Source organism: Papilio xuthus, unplaced genomic scaffold (genome assembly GCF_000836235.2).
Source record: "Papilio xuthus unplaced genomic scaffold, Pxut_1.1 DF825928.1, whole genome shotgun sequence".
NCBI lineage: Eukaryota > Metazoa > Arthropoda > Insecta > Lepidoptera > Papilionidae > Papilio > Papilio xuthus.
The window spans coordinates 1,789,341-1,816,091 of NW_013532721.1; the positions used below are offsets into that span (position 1 = coordinate 1,789,341).

The window sequence follows — 26,751 nt, forward strand, 5'->3', positions numbered from 1 at the left end:
GTATATAGGGGGTTTCGGGGGCGATAAATCGATCTAGCTAGGAATCATTTTTAGAAAATGTCATTTTATTCGTATTTTATCGATAATCAACTTAAACATAAACTTAACTTTTTCTATCGGTAAGATCGGATAGTATTATTCATATTTCATCATTTTATATTTAATATAATTTCCAAAAAACATTACAATAAAAAATAAAATACCGAGCAAAGCTCGGTCATCCAGGTACTTAAGTTATTAAGGAATAAATATTGTAAAACATTATCAGGCAAACCATATGTATTTTGCGAAGTCTCACGCTTGGACGAGCATGATATCAAGTGTATTAGGTTAATTGAATTCTGTTAATCATTATACACATACCCGTAACGTTCGCTTGGACCAAGCTAAGTTTGTATACGGAAAATCAATAGTTGCATCTATCTTAATGTAGATAACATGTGAGCTATTAAAGCTTAAGTCTTGAATTTAAGAGGTCACATATCACACTTTAAATGTCGTATTTAAAATGTTTTTAAATAAAAACAGCTCGATTTTTTCATACCTATATATCTTTTTAATTGAATCGAGTTGAAGTTATGCAGATAGTTTGTAAAAAGGTAACACTGATTCATAATATCTATACAGGATATCTACAGCTTTTACAAAACCTCTAAAAGTACTGGCACTATGACCTAATACACAATTTTATGTATTAGTTAATATTAGAACAACGAAATTATATTTTTTATACATCATAAGGAAGTTGGATATTTTCTATGTTGAGTTTCAATAATTGTAATATTATATTATTGGTGCGTAATGAAATAGGAAATGGGGTCTTACGATGTTACCCAAATGTTGAGATCCATTAGACAACGACGCATGAACGAATTTATTAAAGAATTCAGTTTACTTCAGACAATTTGAAATCAAACTGTATGCCACAAAAACTTAGTATTTACGCTTAATTGCTTTTAAGACGGTGAATTTACATTCAACATTAATGAAATAGAAAAACTTCTCAGGATATGAATGATAAATCGTTTATATAAGTGACGATTAACGCATAACAAATTCAACATTAATTTGAATTATAAAGCTACATTTAACCTGTGGAAACAATAGTTAGTTGAAGAAATATCTCTCTGAAGTTTAAAAACAAAACTAAAGTGGAATGTGAGCGTTGTCGTAAAAAATGCAATAGTTTAAGAATTTTTCATTTGTTTGTCTGAATTGTTGCTGCTAAAGTTTTCTTTCACTACTATTATACTTAAGTATTCTTTATCTAACAAGGAGAAATATCCTTGTTAAACGTTTAGTCTTAAAACCTTTATTACGTAAGTATTAAAATTCTAGTATTTCTTGGCTCATAATTCAGTGTAACGAGCTCCAGAAATTGCGAGATGAAATAGATCGTTTGCTGGCAGACTTAACTTCCTTATTGCGGTCAGCGTTTATTCATTATTTCTTCCTTTTTATTAAATTTTTAAATTTAATTTAACAAAAAGTCTTACAGCCCGTGGAATTTGTTGGTTGATCTCAAAAGTGACTACACATATCTTAATATCTTACTAATATTATAAATACGAAGGTTTACATTGAAGGATGGATGCATGGATGTTTGTTTGAAGGTATCTCCAAAACGGCTGGACGGATCTCAATAATACATAGTCATGAACACATATAAACGTAGTCTGGAAGAACACATAGGCTACTAAATATGTTTTATTTAAATTCCGGGCGGGCGGAGTCGCGGGCGACAGCTTGTTTTATTCACGTGTCGAATTCACACATAGTTCCGAAATTGAAAAAATGAAAAACTAATAATAAAAATGAAAATAGATTTAGGTTTATTGAAAATGTACGTCCGATTTTCTTGTAATAAAAATGCTATTGCAATAAAAGGTTTCCAATGTACACAATAAACCATTTCACAGAATGAATTAGGTTTTGGAAGATTGAGAGAGCGAAATGTAAGCTCTATTCATCGCAGCAGGTTTGATGGATGGCCTCCAACATTGTGTCATCAGGCTTGGGTTGCGTAGATAAACTGATTATTTTCTTACCTTTTACATTAATTCTTGATATATGTAACATTATATTTCTTTAATAATAATTGAATTTACTTTCGTTTTTCATACAAAAAAGAAAACTGTTACTCATCAGCATGTATATATCATATGTCATCATAATCATGTCATCCTAAAAAAATACCCTAATCTCATTAATACAATGAACATATTTAATAGCTGTATGGTACTAAATAAACTAGCTGTCGGCCGCGACCTTGTCCGCACACAAGTAAAAAAAACTAAATTAGTAGTCTATGTATTCTTCCAGGCTATGTTCTACACCCATGCCATCTTTCAGCGAGACCCATGCAGCCATTCTGAAAATAACTCCTAACAAACAAACATCCATTCCATCCAAACATTCACGTTTATAATATTAGTAAAATCTCTACAAACAAACTTTACTAATTTAAATGAAATTTGTTTCATGCTTCATTTACCGAGTTCACATAACTGCTTTGTTGATTTTCGATAAACTTTTAACATAGGTCTTTTGAGCTCTCCATCTCTCATTATAAAGATTAGCTTAACAAGTCTCAAGAGACTCTCAGAGAATGCTGTGATACTTTATACGAAGTCTTTGAAATAAGTTATTGTAAAATTTTTAAATCTCTATCATTATACTTTGGTGCCAAAGAAAGTATCACGAATGTATATAATTATTAACGTAGAAACAATTTTAAGGGTGAGTTGCATCAAATCATCGGTTAGAGTACTCGTTATTAATTATAACGATAACTTAACGCAGGTTATAGTTATAGTTAGTTGATGCAAGTCACCCTAAGGCGTTTTATTATAATATATTATATTTGTTAGTATTTCATAATATTTATGTTTTATTTTCGCTTATAATGTGACGCCTTGTGTCCGCACGTTCCAAGAATTATGACTGTAATTAATTTTAATACCGTTTATCTATCCTTGTTGCCGCACAGTATGGTGTTATTAGATGTAATTGCTGTTCATAATCGAAGCTGTTAAATTATTTTGTGGATGCAATAGCGTTATGGAGCCCTCATTTATTTCAGGTAATATAAAATGTAAGAATTAAATGTATTATAAATTTAGTTACATTAAATTAATTCGAAAAGTTAGATTTCACTTGGTTACCGCATTTCGACGAGCTTGTTTGTGTGTGGTCTATGTTGACATTGCGCGACATAGGGGCAGACAAAGGATTTTCTACGATGTGAACAAAACTTGCTACAAGTGAGTTTTAAAGGACACTAGTAACTTTAATTTGCAAACGATAAAAGTAAAAGTAAAAGAGAATTATTTTATTTTTAAAACTTGAATGATATATAAATAGGAAAGATAAATGCACAGTAATAGCGTTTAAAGTTAAGTATAGGTTGGAGTCGCTTTGTTCGATTGCAAAATCACATAAATGGATTATGAACAGATTAAATCAAAGCTATAATCCGAGTACTCTATCGACGACTGTACATCTGTTTATGTTAAAGTACAGAGGTGGAGAACGGCTTTATATGCGTGAGCTTTCACATTGAAAGCTCTCAAGTCTGTTTCGTTATTTATGTATACAAAGCATTACATTAAAATATTTTAATTAAGCAAAGATGAACGACTTAAAGTAGAGCACAACACAGTGCTTCAACGTTCATGTAAAACAAAAGCGCTTAAAATTGTTGTAAATAAAGCGAGCGCGAACAATGAACACCTGCACTTGGTAATATTTTACAGGTGGCTAAAAATAAGAAGTCGTTATACTGGATTTGTTTGTTTAATGCTTCTGACTACAGCTAATAGATGGCTACCTGATTTTTATGTTTACCCTAACTGATCTATTTCGATAGTAATACGTTGGAAGTGTATTTTTCTAGTTTTAAAATGGACATCAGTTCCTTTTAAAATTTCATGGTCGAAAACCAAAGTAGATTTTCATGTTATCGGTCGACACTAGCTAAATATATAACTGAATACAATTAGAAATGTTTTTCTTAACCTACATAGTTTTAGACAGTATTAGTTTGAATCATTTGGGGCGAATGAATTGCTTTCGTTACAAAGTCCAGAATCAAAATGAATAGTGAGGGGACACAAACGTCGACAACTCAGCAGGGGCAGTGCTGCGCCAATACACCGGCACATTTTCGGACTTTAATCCTAACAATAGTTACCTTTTATTAGTGACCTGATTGATTTTTTTACCCATATATGTCCGGAAAAATATTGGTATTATGTCGACAATGTTTAGTTTATGTGACACACATTTGTTACCTGAATGGAGCTGCTTTTATGTTTACACGTACAAAAAGTATCGGTACAGAATGGCACCGTAACGAACATTAAATCTTAATACATGATTGATGATTTTCTTCTAAGCTATTTGTGAGTTGCAAGCAAAAATATAGGATTTATTGTCTTTCTCTTTGCTACTTTTTTCAACATGTGTCAACATTCATCTAACAACATCAACATCATGTTTTAGCTATATTTATATATCATAAGTTGAATAGCTGTCGCCCGCGACCCTGTCCACTTGTTTGTCTAAAAATAAAAAATAAATTTAGGGACTATCCTTAACATTTAGGGGTATGAGAAATAGATGATGGCCGATTCTCAGACCTACTCAATATGTTCACAAAATTTCATGAGAATCGGTCAAACCGTTTCAGAGGAGTATGGGAACGAAAATTGTGACACGAGAAAGATGTATAAGATAACGTCTCAGGGAAGGTTGAATAATTTAATCAATTATTACAGAAAATTGATTGCTTTCTGTTAAAAGGAATTATTAGTATAGTTAGATAGTTTTAGACATTATTAGTTAGAATCCTTTGGCGCGATTAACGTGCTTTCGTTACAAATTCCAGTGTCAGAATGAATAGTGAGGGGACATAAACGTCGACATTTTAGTAAGGCTAGTGTTGCGTCAATACACTGCCACATTTTCAGATTTTCTACCTAACAGTATATTCTAAAAAATACCCATAACCGACTTGAATAACTGTTAAAACATTGTGTAGAATAAAAACCAAAAATATTTTCGGCAAAATGTTGCTATTAGGTCGACAGCATTCAGTTCATGTGACATACATTTTTTACCTGAATGGCGACTGCTTTTATGTTTACTTGTTCAAAAAGCATTGGCACATCTTAATAAAACGTCTTATTCTAAGCTGAATAATTAGCAAACCAATGAAAATATAGGTTTTATTTTCATTTCTTTCCCTTTGATGAATTTTGAATATGTGCGTTTTATTCCTAAATGTAAAATAATATAAATCTTTAAAATTATCACGCAAATCCCACAACTTAAACATTTATTAATATAACTTCATTTATTTAGATAATAGGTAACTTAATTATGATAACTATCTCTTTAATTATTAATCTATTATTCTTTAATAATGTCACAGGAACGACACCGTATTTTGGCACAATGCCGTCCGTTAATCGATACAAAAACAAAGCCAGCTTTCACAACGTTAAATAAACCTTCATTGTGAAGACTGGTACACGGTTCTTTTGTTCAAATATGAAAAGGAATATACCAGTTGTTATTTTGTCGCTGTTCATACAACTTCATTAAAACCTATGAGTATAAATTTCTAAAAGTTCCATCTTATTATAGTGTAGGTACCAGGTAACCAGAACTTGTAAGATATGTTTATCAGCGCGTAGGAAATATATTGTTTTATCTTTTACTTCTCATACAAGAATCAATTAATCATTCGAGCATTTTAAAAATTAAATACCGCGCTACAAAAGGTATCAAGTTTTGCTATTGCAAGTAAATGAAATCAGTTGCAATAATCCTAAACAAAGTTCGTGCTTTGAAGTAATAATATGAGATAAGACGAGCTCCACGCTGCCGCACACTTTTATCTTTTCGCGGCACAAGTGCAGGCTGGATAAAGTTACATTTCTCTTAGTATTATTACCTTTCATTTAGCAGAACTTTCTTTGAGTTTATTCAGAAGTAAAATTACTGTATTTTTTTATTCAGGTGACATTATAAACTTAAAAAAATTATGCTATTTTTAAGATCAAACGAGATAAATTATTACGTTAGAATTTTCAAATAAATCCATGAGAAGAAAGATTGGGAACTTTCTTTTTTAAGGTATTTTAATAGTTATGAATAATACTTCAAACAAGACTTTTGGATGAAAACAAAAGTTTTAGAAACATAATGTGATGCTTTCACGGACAAATTGTTCATTATTCATGGAAGATTTAGGCAGACATCAATTTTAATTGTGCTAAACGGAGAGTTGTCAGTCACAATTCTCAATTTATAAAGTTTGTGTTGCTAATCCCCTGTTCACACAAACAGGAGCGATATTCGAGCATAGATAAAATGAAGATAAATAATTCAATGTTAGAGATCGCAAGGGATTAATTGATCTAAATTTTCACACGGGATATTTACAAAGATACCTTAAAATTCGCATAGATTATTCTTCCGTTATCATCAACGTTTTCCATATTTACATCGTTTTGTGTGTCACTGTCTTTAATTATTCAAAAGCATTATTATCCTACTTACCAATTTATTGTCATAACTTGCTAAATGGTTCTCAAGTTTGAAAACAAACCAATTGAATCTTTCTATTAAAAATTCTCTTAATGAGCTGCTTGTTTTCCCTCATTTTTTATTGATTAAATGATCTGCAATATCTTTGACCTTATAAGCAAACTAGCAAACTGGCCCTTACAAAAAATAAAACACCAAAGAGGTTCTTAACCTCATACTTTCAGCAGTCGATAAAAGAACGAATAAAAGAAGAACGATTTAAAAGTATAGAACGGTAAAAGTAGATTGGATATTTAACATACCTGCGATAAGATTGAGGTGCGACGGGCCAGCTGCGGCGCGACCTGAGGACAAGCGCGACGCGCGGCATCGAGCCCTGTGTGTTGCCCATCTGTGGCGCCGACGTCCGCTTGCGACTCCATCCGCGTCGTCCGCTGTTAGCTCCCCATAGGTGCGATGTTCCATGTTCTAAACAAAAACAATTATTATTAAACCAGTTGATCCGACGATTTTTACAAGAAGCCGGATTTTTTTCTTATTCCCATGTTAAACTACTTAAACTTTGATGTGGCAGGTGACAAGTGGCATTCACCAAATCGATGCTCTGTCCACCGCCTGCATGTGCCTGGTCACTCTGTCAGTGATAATTGAGTCAAATCACTGTCAAATAATCCAAAGGCGCCAGCGATGCTGCCCTGGCGATGCACCCGTATGCAACGCTTCCAGTACAAGCGTTTAGACTTCGTTGTTCGCGGTCCGAAACGCGAAACCAAATAATTAAGCGACTCTGTATACTATGAAATCGACACGTCCGATGTATAAACATTTCGGTCAAACTACCGATGCTAACTCTCAACTCTGCTGATTCACTGCTCTCCCCGCACATATCCCCGTATGCCCAGCGAGTGACGGTAGCGGTGAGGGATTTCCCACTTGTGCGGGAAAATAAAATTTTCATCGAGTTACCTACCTGTATAGCCGAATCGCGAAATTCAAAAATATAGTTCGTCATTGGATACGACGAACCACAATGCATTTTTACCAAATACATGCACTCTCTAAAAATTACAGATATTATATTTTCCTATTTTAATTTAAACCAAAAAAAAACATCCAAATCTGTCAGTCAGTTGTGAAAAACGCTGTGCGTAACAAACTTTCGATCGCGATGGAAATGTGAAAGCGCCATGTTATTGGAGTGCCACGAATTTTCATGCGAAAAAATGTTTTTGTTTTATCTTTATATTTCACTCCATCTGTTACCCGAAATGGCATGCATGTTCACAAATGACATCAATCCATTGAGCTATTTTTGTACAACTCTTTCAGATTGCGAATATCGTTTAAAATTATTTAATCTTCCTTTTTTAAATTTAAATGTTTTAACGTTACAATTATACTTTTTAATTTACTTTTTAAATAACAATGAAATGAATAAGGCATTAAGGATAAAGAGTTGAAACCTTTTTACAAATATTGTTTTTTCGTTTTTAAATATGTACGAGTACTTTGCTGTACAATGTTAATTAAACAGATACATATGTTATTAAAAACTAATTAAGTAATTAATAACTAATTAGTCTTGAATGTATCATGAACGATATCAATTACTTAATATATTACAATTTACAATAAGCCGACAACGATATTACATATGTATTTTTACATAAATGAATACAGCGCATTAAATTAAAATATTTTTCCAATATATAAATATGAGTTACCATTTTCAGATTCAAATTAATACACTCAATATCGTGAGTAAAATTGTTAGTGCCCTTCAGCCGATCAAACCACTAATATCGAATTAGACATATTTCATTTGCTGATCATATTATATGTTAGTAAATGTTACGCAACGGAAAGTACATTAATATTACCAACGACTTTCTCATGAATAGCTTGAGGTCAAGGGCTTAGAGAGATTCGAGATTTGGAATTAATTACCCATACTACAGAAATAAGTCCACTAATCTGAACTATACATAAGAATATCCGCTTTTTTTGATCCAATCGGTAACTTTGGTTATAGCAATTACTATTTGGCATTTTCTTGCCGCGACATGATTGTAGACATTCAAAAATATATTCAAATGTAGCATAATTCTCTAGTTATTTTATAGTATAGTACGCGTCATTATCCAGGCTCAGATACTAACATTTTTATTAAATATAATAAAGCCAAAGTTAAGTATGTGTCATAAAACTCAACGCCTTATTCCCCTCGAAGGCTAAATGATGTGAAAAATTACGGCATTTGCGGCATATTGATCCGAAAACCGAACATTCATTGCCTTTTAACATGCAAATTAGTTTAGGTAGCCATGATCCTTAAAAACTATCACCATGTAATTGAAAACAAGTGGAAGAAGTTTAAATTCGATTATTTTATCTTATTAATAGTACTACAGTATATTGACTATATACTTACGCGTATAGAGATGTGATGATGGGTGAGGTCCTTGTTCCGAGCATGCTCGCCGGCCGCGCGCGCTCACAAGTACGTCCCGTCGGGGACGTTCGGGCAACACTTCTACTGTTAACTCCTCCTCACAAACCACAATTTCACCGCCTCCCTCGTCACGTCCTTCCTCCACAACACAAGTCGACATCACGACTCTTCTATCCGTCGAAATGCCAACAAAAAACTGCACAATAAACTAACTTTTATCTGAACAATGCTTCGTCACAATTTACGAGTCAATGGGTCCGATTTGTCCGTTGTTTGCACAAAGTTCTACACTATCCTGCAGTCCATTAACGCCCGCAAACGCTTAAATTAGTTTACCAGGCAAACTTTCAGTCGACTCTAACACAACATGGTGCGTTTAGGTCGTAACTTTCGTACGATGGTGATTTTTGTGAGAATCTGTAACAAAAAGAAATGTTAAATTCTTGATGGAAAAGTGTCCCAACTGAGTATATCTTACTTATCTAACTAATAGTATAAATGCGAATGTTTAGATGGATGGAAGAGACGTCCTCTTAGATGATATCTCGAGAACAGCTCAACGGATCTCGATGAAATTTGACACGGAGAACATAGTCTGGAATAGCACATAGGCTATTAAGTTTTATTTTTAATTCGCATATATAAAAGGAAATAATTATTTTGATTCTATACAAACTTTACTATCTAAAATACAATTGCTACACTACAAAGCTAAAAGTTAATATAACTAAAGTCTTCGTTATTATTTGAACAGAAATAGATTTTGAATAGGTCTTGTGAATAATGTAAAAGGCATATTTAACAATACCAATTCATTTTGTAAGAATATGATACAGAGGTATCTGATAAGAATACAAAATATGCTATTCAATTTTGTCTGCTCTATTTGACATGTCAATAATAACTTTAGAGGACATAATTTATTATTAGTTCTAAAGATGCAAATACGACTCATGACTAAAGTACCACATACAAATTTAAAAGGTATTATACCGTTATATAAACTTTACTGATTTTAAGATAACATGAGCCGTTGTAGAATAAAGAACGATACTTAATTAATTTCTTATAAGGAAAGGATGGGAAGCGGTAGTTGATATTCTGGATTAGAGAATGCATGCGAAGGGAAAATATTCTGTTTTTGCGCATCCCCCTCCTCCGTCGCTTAAATGTAGATAACGCATATACATATACGTACATATGTCTATGAGCAACGGTCGCTTCGATATTCCAGCGATTCAGGTGGCCGTTCGCTCGTTTGCCACCTTACGATATAAAAAAAATATTATGTGCAGGTATTCCATTTAATTTAATGAAAATATTTACTAGTTTTATTCACGCAATCGAACATAATAATTAAATTTAGTTAACATATTTTACTATAAATTATGTTTCATGGCACTAAAGGCAATAAAATTCTAGTGAAGTTATAGACGTACTTAATAAATTACTATCATACTAAACAGTTCATGTTTATAAATGTTCTATATATGTACATATAAGAATGAGTTTGGCACCTACACCGGGCTCCAATATTGATCGGACCGAAAACATTGAAGCGAAACGTTATTAGTTTAATAAAATGGAGGGAACAAATGAATTCGTTTGACAATATGCCGGTAACAACACTTAAGTGTTCCACCATATTTCCACTTGGAACAAAACACAGTCTTTTTCGAACAAAAATACAGAAATGTTTTTAAACAATTTTTTAACTTACTTCTTTGTTTTTTTAATTCTAATAAATCCACATAACACTAACAGAAAGAAAGTCATATTTCGTATAGTTGTCTAGAAAAATAAACCAAGTCAGACTCTGTTTTAAAGATATTTTAAGGTAATATAGATATAAAAGTTGTTCTAACACAGTGATTTAATTTTAGAATATATTCGTGTACTGCAGGTGGATTGCAGGTTAACGGCATTAGAGAGGGCAGCGACCTAAGCATAGCCGCCACGCGAGCCGCCCGAGCCGTAGCCGCCAAGCGCTCGATAACTCGACCCCATTTTCCCCAAGACTGGAGACATGTTTCCCCATTTCCAATTCTGTTTCCGGATTTAAAAGGGAGCAAATTGTGAAAGTACAATTGAAAAGTCAACAGTCGATTGTAAAGCTTACAACCGGAGTTTCTCTTCAAATGTTTAACATTCGACAAAAGTATAGTTAAAACAATTGAACAATAGAAACAGTTTTAAGGGTGTCTTAATTTTTAACAGCAACGTAAATTACAAAAACATATTTGATATTAAATTTTCAATGGCTTTAATGTCACAGATTAATTCAATTTCGTTATTCTGATATTTCCTGTAAAAATTAAAATTAAAAATATCTAGGCTTTACTTATTTCATTAATTTTCCGTTAATATATTTTACCCATTAAATCTCATATTATAATAATTAAAATGATTATATGTATATTTTCTGGCATGTGAAACAAACAAATATAGCCTGATGATTTTACATTCCCATTTTCCAAACCACGTAAATTCATAGTAGCTTATTAGAGCCCATAAACAAACATTTGATTGAAATGCACAGATAGTTAACCACCTGACCATAAAATAAAAGGGTATTTATATCTGTTGTTTCTGATTTCGATACTAGCAATATTAAGAGGTCATGGCTCTTTATTGTTGAACCACTAAATAGCGTTTTGTTTCACAACAGCCCAAACAAGAGTGAATCGAGCTTGTGTAATCATTAAACTATTTTCATTTTCGTACGGCGTCATTTGTTCAAAAAACATAAAAGGTCTTTATTTGAATGATATCCGTTCATGTGGAATAAAAAAAATATTAGTTGTTTAAAGCAAATGTTGCTGCGCCTCTGCTCCGGTGTTGCAACGGGTAAACGTTTTATAAAGTCATCATCAGCTCACTATACGTCCCCACCGAGGGGCTCGGAGCCTACCCTAAGTTAAAGGTGATTAGGCCATAGTCAACCACACTGGCCAAGTGCAGGTTGGTTGGTATGTGTGAACATATCTTCAAATTTATTCTCAAATTTGTGCAGGTTGCATCACGATGTTTTCCTTCACCGTCAAAACGTCGGATAAATGTACATATGTAAATCGGAAATCGCAAACACATTGGTACATAGCGGGATTCGAACCCAGGACCTGAAAATTGCAAGTCAAATGCTTGACCTCTGAGCCACCGACGCTCTATTTTATAAAGTAATAAAAACAAAATATATGTATTTTACTTCACTAGAAATTAATGATTCCGATTAACGAAGCAAAGTAAAAATTAAAGCTTAAAGATTAACCTCTAAAGGAAAAGTGGCTTTAACTCGTGAGAAAAACGTTATTTTTCTGAAGCACACGCCTTAAGAATAAAAATTGAAGATGTTTTCATAAGATACGCTAGGAAAGTGTACCGGAATTTATTGCGAGTACGGAACATAATTGGGTACCGAACCTACAGGAAAGCGTCGTAACTGTAAATTGTAATTTTTAAAATTAAATATTTTTCTTAAATTGATTATATTCAACACTTTTATTTCCTTATATTATATTAGGGTTCCGTTCCTCATAGGAAAAAACACGGAACCCTTATAGGATTACTTTGTTGTCCGTCCGTCTGTCTGTCAAAACGCTTTTTCAAATATATATAAATAGCATAAAAAGTAATTTCAATGAAGACAAAAACATACAGAGAATTATTATAAATTAAATAAAAATAAAGTAAATAACAATAAATTAAATTAACTAAACTACGCTCTTAATACTAAAATAAAATAACATAACTTAATGAAGTTTACGATCGCGATTTTCATGTAAAATTTGTTAGTCTAACAAAGAAGAGTACTACACATTTTCATAATGTAATTTAAAACCAATTTGTTCTGAGCCGGCCTTTATTAACTCGAGCACATGAAACAATTAAAACGCACCCCCACTTATACCACGCTAATTAAACAAAAGCAATAATAGCAAAGTTATTACTATGGTAAACTAAAGTGATTTTTTTTTTTGCTTTAAAAACAAAATCCAATTACTTCTTTTGCAAGAATTTAACTTGCCATCGGTTTCTGACATCAAAATCTCTGTATAAAATGTATCGTCATGCCTGTCTTTCCACTTTGACAAAACAGATATAACAAAATGTTTTACGGTTATTTTGGACTCAGAAACCCATGGTAAGGTGTAAGGAGCGAAAAAAAATTATTCTTTGTGTCATTTTAATATCAACTTAAAGATAGTTTGATTACGCTGCATCGATGCAAAGTATTGCCCAAAGTAAAAGCCTGGATTTCCCATTCATTTACTTTGTCTATTTATTATAACTTAATTCCAACGCATAAACGTAACTATGTATCCAAAATACATTGTATTAATAATTTCACAAGCCTCTTAAGGTTTAATATAAATGCTAATAGATTATGCTTTGCCTTCACCTCGTTACCTTTAGATATTACAAACAAAGACAGTGTAAGGCGCAATGTAATTTGCTTAAATTATACGCCATAAGCCGCTTCGTTACAAAAGCCTAAATTTTTGCTGTCGTCATCGCAATCAAAGGGAAAGAGTTATGCTAAGAAATTTAATAATAAATTTCATGACATCAAATTTACATTAAAGTAAACGTAAATTTCATGATATCTTTATCGCTAGATATTAGTTGTATACAAAGACATTCAACATTATGCATGAAACTATTTTATTATATCTTTATAGTTATTAGTAGCTTTATGATGTAGTTAATTGTTTTGTGAGACATTATTATAAACTAATTAATATAAGGCAAAGACGATTCGTACACAAGGCAAGGTAAATCGTGGAGACTACTATCGCATGGTTGCAACGCGTTGCGCTCAAGCCACTAAAACAACTGAATCGTCGACGCGAATTTTCTATTTGGTCAGTACAGGCATATCGACTTTTCTCACGACGATATCGAGAAACAGGTTGCGAGCGACTCTCTTTGACGATGACATTGTATTCAGTACGTCACTTAGCAACTAAAATCACCGGTTTCGAAGATTTATGTTGCCTTGTGTACGAAGGGCCTAACTCTCTGATGTGACGCGACCTCGAAGAAAGCCAATTAAACAATCACCCTGAAGATGGACCCCCGACGGGTCCGTAACTAGTCGGTGCTTCCACCGGAAAATTAGACGTGAGTGTAAGCCGTATAACAATTAATTTACAGCAAAAATGTATTTGTTTTTTTTTCATAATTGCATAAGGATTCCTACCTCTTAAAAATAATTATGTGAATATAATATATTTATTTTAAAGGCATTAAATACAAAAAAAAACACACACAAACACAACACATGATCAACAACAAAACACTGATCTACAAAATGAAAACGCAGCAGTAGTTCTGCACGTATTATAAATTCATGAGGACAAAACAAAAGAATAGAAATAAAAATTCTTTCATTTCTTTCCTTCATATACTTAAATATTTTACTAAGCGTGCTCGGAAATTTTCATTTGTTTCTCCTAGAACAATTCAACGTGTTATAGGTATTTTTTTCGCCTATTAACAAAATAAATTGTAAGGATCCCAATAATTTCTCTTTTTAGGTAACTTCCTAATATACATATATAATGAGACGTAATTGCTTGTTCTGTTCAATTTATTAAACTTAACCTAGTCCAAAAAGTTTTAAACGAAAATTCTATATAAGCACTTATGATTCAATGAGTCCGTATTCAGCATTCTAATATTTTTGGCATTTCGCCCAATGTTAAGAAATGTGTTAAGAGTTTAAGAGAAATTTCTTTCAATGCGCGCTCAATAGAATAATTTCATCGTATAATTTGTGTCTTGTCTAAAATGATTAATATAAGTAAGTAAAAACAACTTCCCTGTCGTGTCGTAGAAATAAAATATTAATGTATCAATGTTTTACACGCTAAAAGTTTTATTTTTACCGTCTATAGAAAATTGCGTATAAGAAAGTTTTTATTAAAAAAAGTTAAGTGGTAAGCAAGAAAATAAGAAAGAATTAATAAATATGTCTTCGTACCACACGCAAGTTTTTCAATCAACAGAGGATTAAATCGAATGAGTTGTTAATATAATCGCTATTGCTTAATTTAACCTAAACGTAAAAAATGTTTGCTATATTTAATTCAGCGTTTATCATCATCAGCTCACTATACGTCCCCACCGAGGGGCTCGGAGCCTACCCTAAGTTCAGGGTGATTAGGCCATAGTCAACCACGCTGGCCAAGTGCGGGTTGGTTGACTTCACACATATCTCTGAATTACTTCTCAGATATGTGCAGGTTGCATCACGATGTTTTCCTTCATCGTAAGAACGTCGGATAAATGTACATATGTAAATCGGAAAATCGAAAAACACATTGGTACATGGCGGGATTCGAACCCAGGACCTGCAGATTGCAAGTCAAGTGCTTGACCACTGAGCCACCGACGCTCATTGAGCCACCGACGCTCTCTGAGCCACCGACGCTCAGAAAGTTTTTGTTCGAAAAAAGTGATCATTAAAACATGTATTATGTATGTATAAAAGATAAGGTATTAAAATCCAAATAATTTCCAAAAAATCCAAAACAATTTTAGACTGAAAATAATATCAATATCGATTTTTTAGCAAAATTATTTTTTTAAAGGCAAAAACAATTTATAAATATAGCCCCTTTATAACGTTCAGAAGAAACGGTATTTTTTCTATAATATTATACGATTGGGTTTTATAAGCGTCCGATTTAACGCAGTTGTATGTATAGTTATTAATCATCTTTTAATTTCAAATGAAAGCATTGAGTGAAGCCACAATCGTATCGACGTGACAAGCCAATAAACGTACAGTCACGCACGGACGTACTTCATATGAGGCTCTAATAATGTATCCGATAGGAACTATCAAGCCAATACGCACATATATGTACATAATAGCTTAATAATTACAACGGGGTAGTATTTAGCATCAAAATTCATGTTTAGTATCATTTACCTCGAGTTTCAATATACCTTTACAAAAACGTATTATCAGGCTCATTCAAAATATAAAAATAAAAATATGATTTTGTACATATGTTTCTGTCGTGATAATTCATTGCACCGTGGGATATCCCCCTGCGCTACAATAATTTTAATTTTGTACATGGAAAAAAATCATAAATAATACGTTATTAAATTAAAATATTAATTTGATTAATAATCCAATTTTACCAAAACTTGTTACGAGGTTTACTAAAAACTTAATTCAGCGCAGCGATGAAATATTCAACTAATTATGTTCGGTTCAAATTTTATTCAATTTTCGCGTTTCATCAGCGCACGGCTCTCACTGGACTCTCGGAATGCTTAGCTTTCAAATTTAATTATGAAGTTGATTTATTTATATAGGTCTAACCTTATTCACAACTGTCAACTATGAATAAGATGCCGAGTAAGTTTGTGTGTTTAGGAATTTGATTTGAATAACGATTAAATTTACGCAGTTGTGCAGTAAATATATTGACACCTCAGTAGCCCAGGGTTAAGAGGAGTGTATTTTAAAACATGTCCAGTCTTCTAAGCACAATTTTCAGCAGATTCTGAGATAAAAATCTATGCAAAAAAACGCAACTTCATAGGCAGACAATTTGACAATGTTCGAAAGGCATTACAATTTCCGCGTTTTTTATATTACTTTTCTTTGTCTATAAGAGAGATAAAACTAGGTTATCTAAGGTACACAATACTTTGTAATAAAAGATGAGTTTCCTTTTTGACATTGACATTGATTGATAATGCGTGAAAATATAGACGTGGAAAACTATTTTCTGAAATTTTCTTAATTAAAAAATGGCGTTTAATAAATGTCAGAAACAAATAAACAAAGTAACCGTATGCGGCTAAATCTCCTTATAAAATACGCAGCAAAATTAATTTATTCCAAAAGGCAGATTACAAAACCACAAAACCTAACCCCGCGTAAAAAGGTTTATTTGTTTTTCTTCTATTACTGTATCATATATTTTCTTTAACCGCAACCATAAACATGCAGTACGTCCTATTTTTTAATAGAGCAAAGGCATCATGAACGATTAAATTAATATTATCGTCTCTTAGTTCTTCATTAGATTTTTATTTTATGCCGACACTTTTGTAGGGGATTCCTTTTATATTTGTTTATCTATGGAACTCATAGTCTTTCGTTTATATAGTACTCCCAAGTGTAGAAATAGACATAAACAGAATATAATATCTGTTGGAAACAACAATTTACGTTGTTATGACTAATGCATATCGTAACGGTTCGTTACGTTTGACAGTCAATCTGTTGCGTCGTCGAGTGTAATGTGAATTGGCAGCTTGATAGACAGGGTCACCTCGACATCAGCGCCACATCATTATTCTAAAGTCAATATGCTTCGATAACTAAATTACGCATTAGAAACTATCGTCTATCATGTAAATTGGTAAATAAATTTATGTATATAGGTTGGGTTATTATTTATACTTTATATATAGATAATGTAGGTTAGTCAGTATGTTACCAACATAAACTCCCAACCAACACAGCCACTTACTTTAACTAAATTTGCTTTGTCACTCTTTTTTCATTTATCTTTTCAACATATATATATATACGCCTTATTTTGATCAGCTTCTGACGATCTATACAATATTTCAGCATTAGAAAATACATTTAGAGAACCGTGTCACACCGGGTGCAAGCGGGCTTAAGAGAATCCATCAATCCATTTAGTTCCGCTATGGATAAAACTAATGGGACATACTTAACTAGCTGTTACCGAGAAATTTTATACTTAATTCATTTTTAAATATTAGAGAACCACGATTATTCCATATTGCACTTTAAATTATAGCAAAAATTGGGTACATATCGTAACAAATATTGCAGGAAATTGAATCCTAAATATAGATTTATTCTCTTTTGTCTCTAAAAACTCGGATAAATGATATTTGTCGTATATTACTATATCAGTGTACGTTCAAGCATCTTTAATATTTCTAGACTAAAGCACACAAATTGTTAAACAAATATATCATTTACAATTGAAAATATTTTTTAATTGATTGTCACGATATCGAATGTGACATTTAATTAAAATTGTGTGGACACAATTATAGGCACGTCAGATGTCCATTGCAATTCATCTGCATTTTAATATAGAGTCATATTTAATTTGTAAAGCCGCATTGTCGTTCTCTTGACTTTTGCCCACGTTAATTGAAGTTGCCAACATTAAAAAAATCTCTATTGGGCACATTACATCGACCTTCTATAAGTTATCGCACGAATCAAACCAACTCATATCAACCTTCATGTATTTTCATCAATCTTATTTGACCGAATTGAAGCAACATATTCTTACACATCCGCGTACATATCTTCTTGTCGCGTGCTATTTTTCAATACAATTTAACCTTAGTGTTCCATTACAGATATATTCATACGAAAATATATAAATTTATCAAAGACAGACTAAAACTGTTGCTTAACTAAAACTTTTAAATGTTACAAAACATCAGTTAACACATTGTGTGATTTAAAATGTCGTAGTAAGTTCTGAATGCCACATTCTAACTGGCTGACACAATTACGCCTTTTCATATTCATATTCTATCCTATCGTATTCAATCCGTATTCAATGTTCGTAAAGCCAGCACTGCGTGTAATGCATTCCTACATGTACAGGAATTTCAAATTATATGCAGCCAGCTCCTGACCAGATTTATGAATAAAAACAGATAAAAAATATCCGCAATGTGACACAAAAACAATTTATTAACTTAAATACCAATAAATGTATTTTGCATTACAAATTATTTATTTTAAAAATAATTTCAACTTAAATAAAGACATTTATTAATATTTTAAAAATTAAAGTGTGTATTTTGTTTAAATATATTGAATTAATAATTTATGGAAATAATTAATGCAAAATCAATTAACCAAGCATTAGACGTTTTATATAAATCATGAAAATCAAGTTGAATTAAGTGTACCCATGTCTAACGAACAAGCATGAGTTATCTAACCCACGTCATATATCAAAATCGTAGGAAATGAGAATCCGGTATATCTCTACCTACAGAAATGTATATTTCGATCTAGCCTCATCAAGCATGCATTGCGACGTAAAAAAAATCAGTTTAAGAATATTGAAGTATTTTCTGAATAAATATTTGTACTCAATGAAAAAAAAATCCTTTTCTAGTAAAATCACAATTATGTGCATGATTTAGAAACGCGCAGGATATAAAATTAAACAAAGTAACACTTTCACTAATAAGAATTCATAACATTAGAACGATACATATAACTGAACTAGAACTTTGAAACATTCTTATACAACTACGAGTAAATATAAAGAAAAAGAGATTGATAAAAAAACTAGGAAATCCTATTCAGTGAATGCTTTGTCGGATACGCATTTCATTGTGACCACGGAAAACAAATGGTTTACCTTCAGACGGATTGACTGCGTCGCCGTCCTGAATTGAACTCCATTTACTTACGGATATTACTTGCCGTCATTGATTCATGTCACAATAAATTAATACATAGATTACGAGAGCGTCAGTGGCTCAGGGGTCAAGCACTTGACTTGCAATCTGCAGGTCCTGCGTTCGAATCCCGTCATGTACCAATGTGTTTTTCGATTTCCGATTTACATATGTACATTTATCCGACGTTCTTACGGTGAAGGAAAACATCGTGATGCAACCTGCATATATCTGAGAAGAAATTCAAAGATATGTGTGAATCAACCAACCCGCACTTGGCCAGCGTGGTTGACGATGGCCTAGTCACCCGTAACATAGGGTAGGCTCCGGGCCCCTCAGTGGGGACGTACAGTGAGCTGATGATGATGATGACATAGATTACTATTACACGACCATTGTTGGTGGAATAAACCTAAATTTTTTTTTTTATAACAGAAGGGGGCAAACGAGCAGCGGGAACACCGAAGTGTTCAACGACGCCCATGGACATCAACAATACCAGAGGAACCGCAGATGCGTTGCCGGCCTTTGAGGTGGTGATAGGCTCGCTTCTTGAAGGACCCTAAGTCGTATTGGTTTGGAAATACCGCCGAGGACAGACCGTTCCACAACGTGGCTGTGCGAGGCAAGAAGTTGCGCGAGAATCGCACCGTTGTGGAATGCCAGCCATCCAGGTGGTGTGGATGGAACCTGGCGGCCTGTCGTGTCGTCCGATGACGGAACTCGGCGGCAGGAATCGTTCCAAACAATTCTTCAGAGCACTCCCCGTGGTATATGCGGTAGAAAATGCAGAGGGAACTAACGTCCCTCCGCAGCGCCAGAGTGTCGAGCCGATCAGTAAGAGCTCGGTCGTTGACGATTCGAATCGCTCTCCGTTGTATGCGGTCAAATGGAAGAAGCTGGTACTGGGGTGCTCCCGCCCAGAGATGCGAGCAGTATTCCATGTGGGGCCGAACTTGCGCCTTATACAGCTGGAGGCGGTGGCCCGGTTGGAAATACTGCTTCGCTCTGCTGAGCACACCCAGTTTTTTGGATTTGTACATATAGCTCTACATAAGTAATTATAATAACTTTCTGATTCCTCTAATAAACTCTAGTGAAATTATAAAATCATTTTCCGCTTATTCGATTAGTTATCATATTAATTTGAGTTAAAATAAAAAAAAATAATATGAATGAACATTAGAGTCATCCTACATAATTAAAAAAGCAAATATTCCATAAGATATGCGCCCAATCTGTATTATAATAGAATCTGAATGCAAATCCATTTACATTGGGAGCGTATGCAAGACGGAATTACTAACCGAACATAATCTTGGTATTAGCAAGATCCCGGGTACATGATTTGAATTTTAAGCGATTCCTGCTTCAAGTTAATAATACGGATATAACAACACCATTATTAACTGATATTATGATAATAAATCTAAAAACAAATAAAATAAGGAAATAATTAAATTCATCCCGGAGGCCTAATTTAGTCCTCTTTCCTTTCCTACCCTTTTTCTCTATTAAGGAAAGGATGGGAAGTGGAAGTGGACATTCCGGATGAGAAGATGCATGGAAAGGGAAAATGTTTTCTTTCTGTGCATCCTCTCCTCCGTCGATTAAAGGTAGGCAACGCATATGCAATTGCGTATGTCTATGGGCAACGGTCACTTCGCTATTTCAGCGATTTCAGGTGGCCGCTAGCTCGTTTGCCACCTTATGATATAAAAAAAAATTAGAAATGGCGAATATTTACCGAAATTGTTTTAAATATGTTCAACTAAACATCAATCTCTTGCAAAGGAATGGTTTACGACAATAGTTTAACTTAAAATCTCTCGTAATTTACAATCCTTCAATTTATATCAAAGCGGAAAAGAATGCTTGAAACTACAAAAGCATGATTTTTGTTATTGTATGGTGGCTAAACTCATGTCATATTAAGTCACATAAGCTTAAATATGGACAGTGGATAAACAGCTTCATTGCGAAGACAGCTTATTATTTTTTATGTCGCTGATACGATTGGGGTGATTTAGGGATTTCAAGAGAATTTCCAATATTACGACAAAACAATGTTTTTTTTCTACAGTATTATATAGTTTATATTAATAACATTCTATGTACACGCGTATGATCGAAAAAGAGTATAACGAGTTCGTAAAATATACTGTTATAACTTTTTCGTACACGAGACTCAGATAAGGTTATGCTTGAAAGTTTTATAAATACGTACTTAGTTAAGTGAATCTTAAATTACACTTCTTTCGAAGTTCTTACTAAGTACTTTATCTGATCGGAGTTAGTTTATTTATTCAATTTGAGGGAAATTACATTTAGAATTTCCTGCTTTTTACAGCTTCTTCTCACTTTATAAGCAAATTTTAAAGGATTCAGGAAAGATTGTTAGCAATAAAGTTTAAAAATAAACTCAACCTTTACCATTATAAATAAGCCAACCGTTATGTTACATACAAAAAAATAAATTATATTCTAAATGATGTGGCAATAATAATGATTTAATTTCTCTATTTCATTATACTATTAAGCACACATTAGTCTACGTCTTTTTGTCCTTAATGAACCTCAATTTCGATTGAAGCAATTTGATTCTTTATTGTGTGTAACAAAAGATTGGAAAGAATCGTTAGGATCGATGGTTCTATAGGTCGGCCAATTTAATAAGCCACATTTGACATCTATAAATATTAGCAATTTAGAAAGTAGAGCTGCTTAAAAACATCGATAATAGTGAATGAATCGATTCGGACTTTAAACATATGTTTGTCGAATTCAGTTGCTATGAAATATCCATGGTTTTTTGGATGGACCACGCTTGACCAGATGAGTAGTCCATCTTATGTTGGTCTAGTCTACTCGTTTAAAGGCAAGTGTTAATATTACCTCCGCGTACAATAACATCGTCACACAACGTCAAATTACTGTTGGACTATGTATGTACAGTCAAATAGTGATTTTTAATGGTAAAATATTTTTTGAAACTTCAGCAACTATACCCAGGTTCATAGTTAATGATAATTTATTGCAATCTAGTTACATCTAAGGCTTTTATGAGCATTACCTAGCGTAGTGGCGGCCTCGTTTATCCCACAATCTCCGATTATATTGTGATAAATGTGCCTTAAAACAACACAGACAATGGACTTCCATTAGGATGCGTCATTCGCTTTTAAAACACGTAATAATTTACTGAGATTTTTTATACAATTGACCAAAGAGTACGTACACGTAATAAAACTTTATACGATTATTTAGGTATTTCTTCAATCAATTTGTAAATTGTTACGTTTGATCTACACCAGTTTTATAAGGTTCAATGCTAGTAAATTAACTAGCAGTGCCCATTTTAATATATTAATTAATCTAACCATGACTTTGGTAGAAATCCCAGGGAATTCTTCAAACTCATATACTTCACGTATTCTGATAGACATGTTTCTACTAATTTACGGCAAACAGCATAAATGTAAGACAGTCGCCAGGACTCTATCCAACTTGAAATCTTAGTTACATAATCGTTAGGCTGACATTGCTTTTTGTAGAGTTTTAATTATTCTTCGCTAAGCACATGAAATAATGCCAAAGTAAACGTAAAACAGAATAATAATGATTTAGTTTAACTTCATCAAATTTCTTATTGTAATCGAGAAATCTTTTGCAATTTAATCTCTTTAGGTCGTTAGTCTCGAAAATTCTGTCGTCAGATATTCAGCCTTCAAAATATGCTACGTTGTTAATCGTAATGCGTTAATTGCGGGCTATATGTAATTCAATTACTTAAACGAAATAGCATTAATTATATGCCGTATAAATATTTAGTGATAAAATTTAATAATAAAACTCATAAAGCAGATTTTTAACAGCAATATTGTGAAAAGAATAAACTTAAGATTGAATATACTTCACCGCTAGTACGTAACAGTTTTGTTAAATACATTATATATACTCTAGAAATAAACGGTTATATCATTTGATTGGGTTGACTTAGAAGTTTCATTTATTCACAGCACCTAGCGACCGCAGACCTGAACATTTGATATAAATTTCATCTTGATACCTTCACGCATTTTTGAGAAAAAGGGTCTTGACAAACAGACGGACGGACAACAAAATAATCCTATAAGGGTTCCGTTTTTTTCCTATGAGGTACGAAACCCTAAAAATGGCGAAAAGACGTTAAGAACAAGAGACTCCGCAGCAGATTTCATCTCCTTCAGAATACATTCGCGGTGTTTGTATTAAAAATGTGTAAGTTATAAATAATATTGTATTAAAATATAGAAACGCATGGGAATGTGTGCTAACACAATAACGATATCGCAATATAACTGAGAGACTCTATTTGTCTATGATAAATGAGTTCTATTTATCTTTGTAATCTGTTGAAGGCGATAACGTTCAATGTTTACTTTTTCTTAAATTAACTTCATGTACGTAAGTAGTTTAATAGAACGCGTGTGTTAAAAACATGAATGGAACGTAATCATGTTTTTAATTAAACCGGAAAACGACTAGAATTTTTATGTATCCGTAATAAATTTTCATGTAGTTTATTTTATCGAAATAATTAAATGTAGTGAAAATTTACATAAACTAAGTCAAATTCCTATTGTTAACATTTAACAATGCCGAAACTAAAACTTTTTTTTTAAACGAAGGACATAAAACAAACTATACTTATTTGTAGGCATCTCATATCTCTAATTATAGTTTTAAAATAAATGCACACCACTAAAGCAATTAGCATAAAAACGGAGGAAAAAGGAAGGCCGTCTTAAGCGTCGTTATACGCGATAACGACCGTATAGACAATTTCAATTATTAAAACATAATGCTAAACTCCTCAAGTATTGTCTTATGAAATTACTTAACATCAAAAACGTATAATATATGTTTTGGCTTTGAACCCTTACTTATATTTTATCACTTTTCGTTATTAACGTACACTCCTCCAAGCATTAACTTAACTCATAACATGGTAAATAGAATTTTATTTTGTTTCGTAAAATTATATGAGTTAATTTATTTCTTATACCATCAATAAATATGAGCGATATTTAATATTTGCGTAAAAAAGATTCTGTTTGCTGGAGCACTGGTTTACTTATTACTTTAACAGCCTTAGCATAGATGTCGCTCACTAAATCTGCACTAAGGTTCTATTAAACTACTCTATGTAAGGCTTTAAGATAATTTTCTTTTACAGTTGTTGTGCACAAATAATTAGCATAAAAAGTGGGCAGTTTGGCACTCTGCGAGAATATGCAAATATTGTGGCTGTGCGAGCACCTGTGCTGTCTTCGTATTAAATCATAAAAAACAAGTTTATTCCTCAATTCATTTTAAAATAAATGTTTGCAAACTACATTGTATTATAACAACAAAGTATTATATTTTTAGTTTAGAGTTAACACTTTTTCACATTTGGCAACTATGCTCAATTAAATTCATTAAATAAGGGTTCCTAACTTTGACTAACTTTGACACTCCAACATCTAGAGGTCTATGAATCGACAACTAACAAATAAGTCAAGTTTAGGCTAAAAGTGGTCACCAGGGAACTCCAATTAACTAAAATGATACTTATACACACTTATTATTTATAAACGGCTTTTTACTTAACATTTAAGTATATAAACTCGACAACTCGGTAACTCCTTAAATAAATTTATTTTTGAGATGTTTAGAAATAGAAGGAGTATAAGTTTATACTTGGTTTGTAGCAAAAGAGGTAAAAGGCTGTTTTTTAATATCCTAGAAAATTAATTTTGCAATTTCTCAAATGCACGAGTTCTAATAAACTTTAACGTAATGTTGTCACTGACAGACAATGTCAGTTTATTGCCGTCGACGATGCAACGTGCAGCATTTACAGCTCATTTCCGGGTGTCTCTTTGAAGAGCTACATTATATCTATCTCTTTAATTATAAAACTCTAGGATAACATTAAATATTCAGCATATTTTCATCTAATAATTAAATTACATTTAATTAATTAATACGATTTATTGTTAAACCAAAAAGTGCAACCACTTACTTTTTAACTTGTAATCGTAGTTTGGCACTACCGAAATATTTACAAAGAAGATGATGCCTCAATAGACAAAGAAAACATATCTTAGTTCGTCTTGTGGCGAGTCAAATAATTTTGTCTTTCTATAAGCAACATACAACTGCAAGAAACAAAAACATCACTATCATATTAAGCATTGGCTGAATTGTTTTATTTTAATGTTTAAATATTGGATATAGTTTGGCGGCAACCCTACGGAGAGCCAAGCGAGTCACGTTGCATCGTGTTATGTTTTAGAAAGAAAACACTAACAGGCATCTTGTCTTCCCGCAATGATACAGTGCAATATTTTTACGACGACCAGTTTGTAAATAACAACAAGAAAACGAACAATATTTTTTTAACAGTGGCGGAAAAATAAATAGAGGATTTTTAAAAATAAAGAGTCAATACGAAGTCTACCGGAAAGATAAAAATAACGAGGAAAGCTGACCTCAAGTCTAATAAGCCAGACTCATAAGAACGAAAAAATTTCAATCTATTTAAAAACAAATTTTTGATGCACGCTATGACTACGATAAACAGGAAGACATTCCGTACCAAGGTTCCAAATTCCGATTATAAATTAGATTACGATCTTTCAGGAAGATAAACAATTGTTGTATTTTACAAAATAAAATGTCATTACGAGTGGAGCAAAAATAGGCAGCATAAACGTGATAAACCACAAAACATATATGTTATTTAATTCAAACTTTTTTTAGTTCAACTTTTATGATATAGAATTTTTTATTTTTATTATCTTAAACAACACCAGATGTGATAAAATTTACGAACATTTTTGCAAAAAAATCATTAACAAACCAATTAATAAGAATTCCTAATACTTACATTAAAGATAGAATATTCACTTAGATATTCATCATAATTATCACACAACATTTAAAAAATTCAAAACGTCTGTCCTTTTGTTTTTAGCAGTACTGTGCTACGAGTAACTTCGTAGCTCGTAGAGGCGGAGTGCTACGACACGGCCACTCGACGAGCATGCGGAGCGCGACTGCTCGCATTTACCGAAACCAAAACCTCTTTCTTTCTACATACGTCTACAGCTAGCGTCTTTATAAACACGATGTACTATATCGCGGCTGTTTATCACGCGATCTTTAAATAAAGCTAAATAACGAACACTAAATACACTTTAAAATTTGTAACCCTTGGTATTTAAATTAAGGGACACGCTTTAAAATATACAAAGGATTCGTATTATTAA

At 32.7% G+C, this 26,751-nt stretch overlaps 2 protein-coding genes across 2 annotated transcripts in view; both read right to left on the reverse strand.

The window, feature by feature from the left end:
- LOC106125038 (uncharacterized) overlaps nucleotides 1–26,439 on the reverse strand; it is a 54,670-nt gene extending 28,231 nt beyond the window's left edge. The window contains exons 1-3 of the mRNA XM_013322124.1: nucleotides 26,370–26,439; nucleotides 8,987–9,424; nucleotides 6,858–7,023 (exon numbers count right to left, since the gene is read on the reverse strand). Coding sequence (XP_013177578.1) covers nucleotides 6,858–7,023; nucleotides 8,987–9,167 — 347 coding nt within the window. The 5' untranslated portion in view covers nucleotides 9,168–9,424; nucleotides 26,370–26,439. The remainder of the gene's footprint in view (nucleotides 1–6,857; nucleotides 7,024–8,986; nucleotides 9,425–26,369) is intronic.
- LOC106125039 (uncharacterized) lies at nucleotides 19,924–20,496 on the reverse strand. Its single transcript, XM_013322125.1, has one exon. It carries the CDS (start codon nucleotides 20,494–20,496, stop codon nucleotides 19,924–19,926), a length of 573 nt encoding a protein of 190 aa, XP_013177579.1.
- Nucleotides 26,440–26,751: the final 312 nt, after the last annotated feature.

Bases quoted from the DNA above. Each gene is read 5' to 3' on its own strand.
- LOC106125039 (XM_013322125.1), bottom strand. From the start codon at position 20,496: ATGTACAAATCCAAAAAACTGGGTGTGCTCAGCAGAGCGAAGCAGTAT.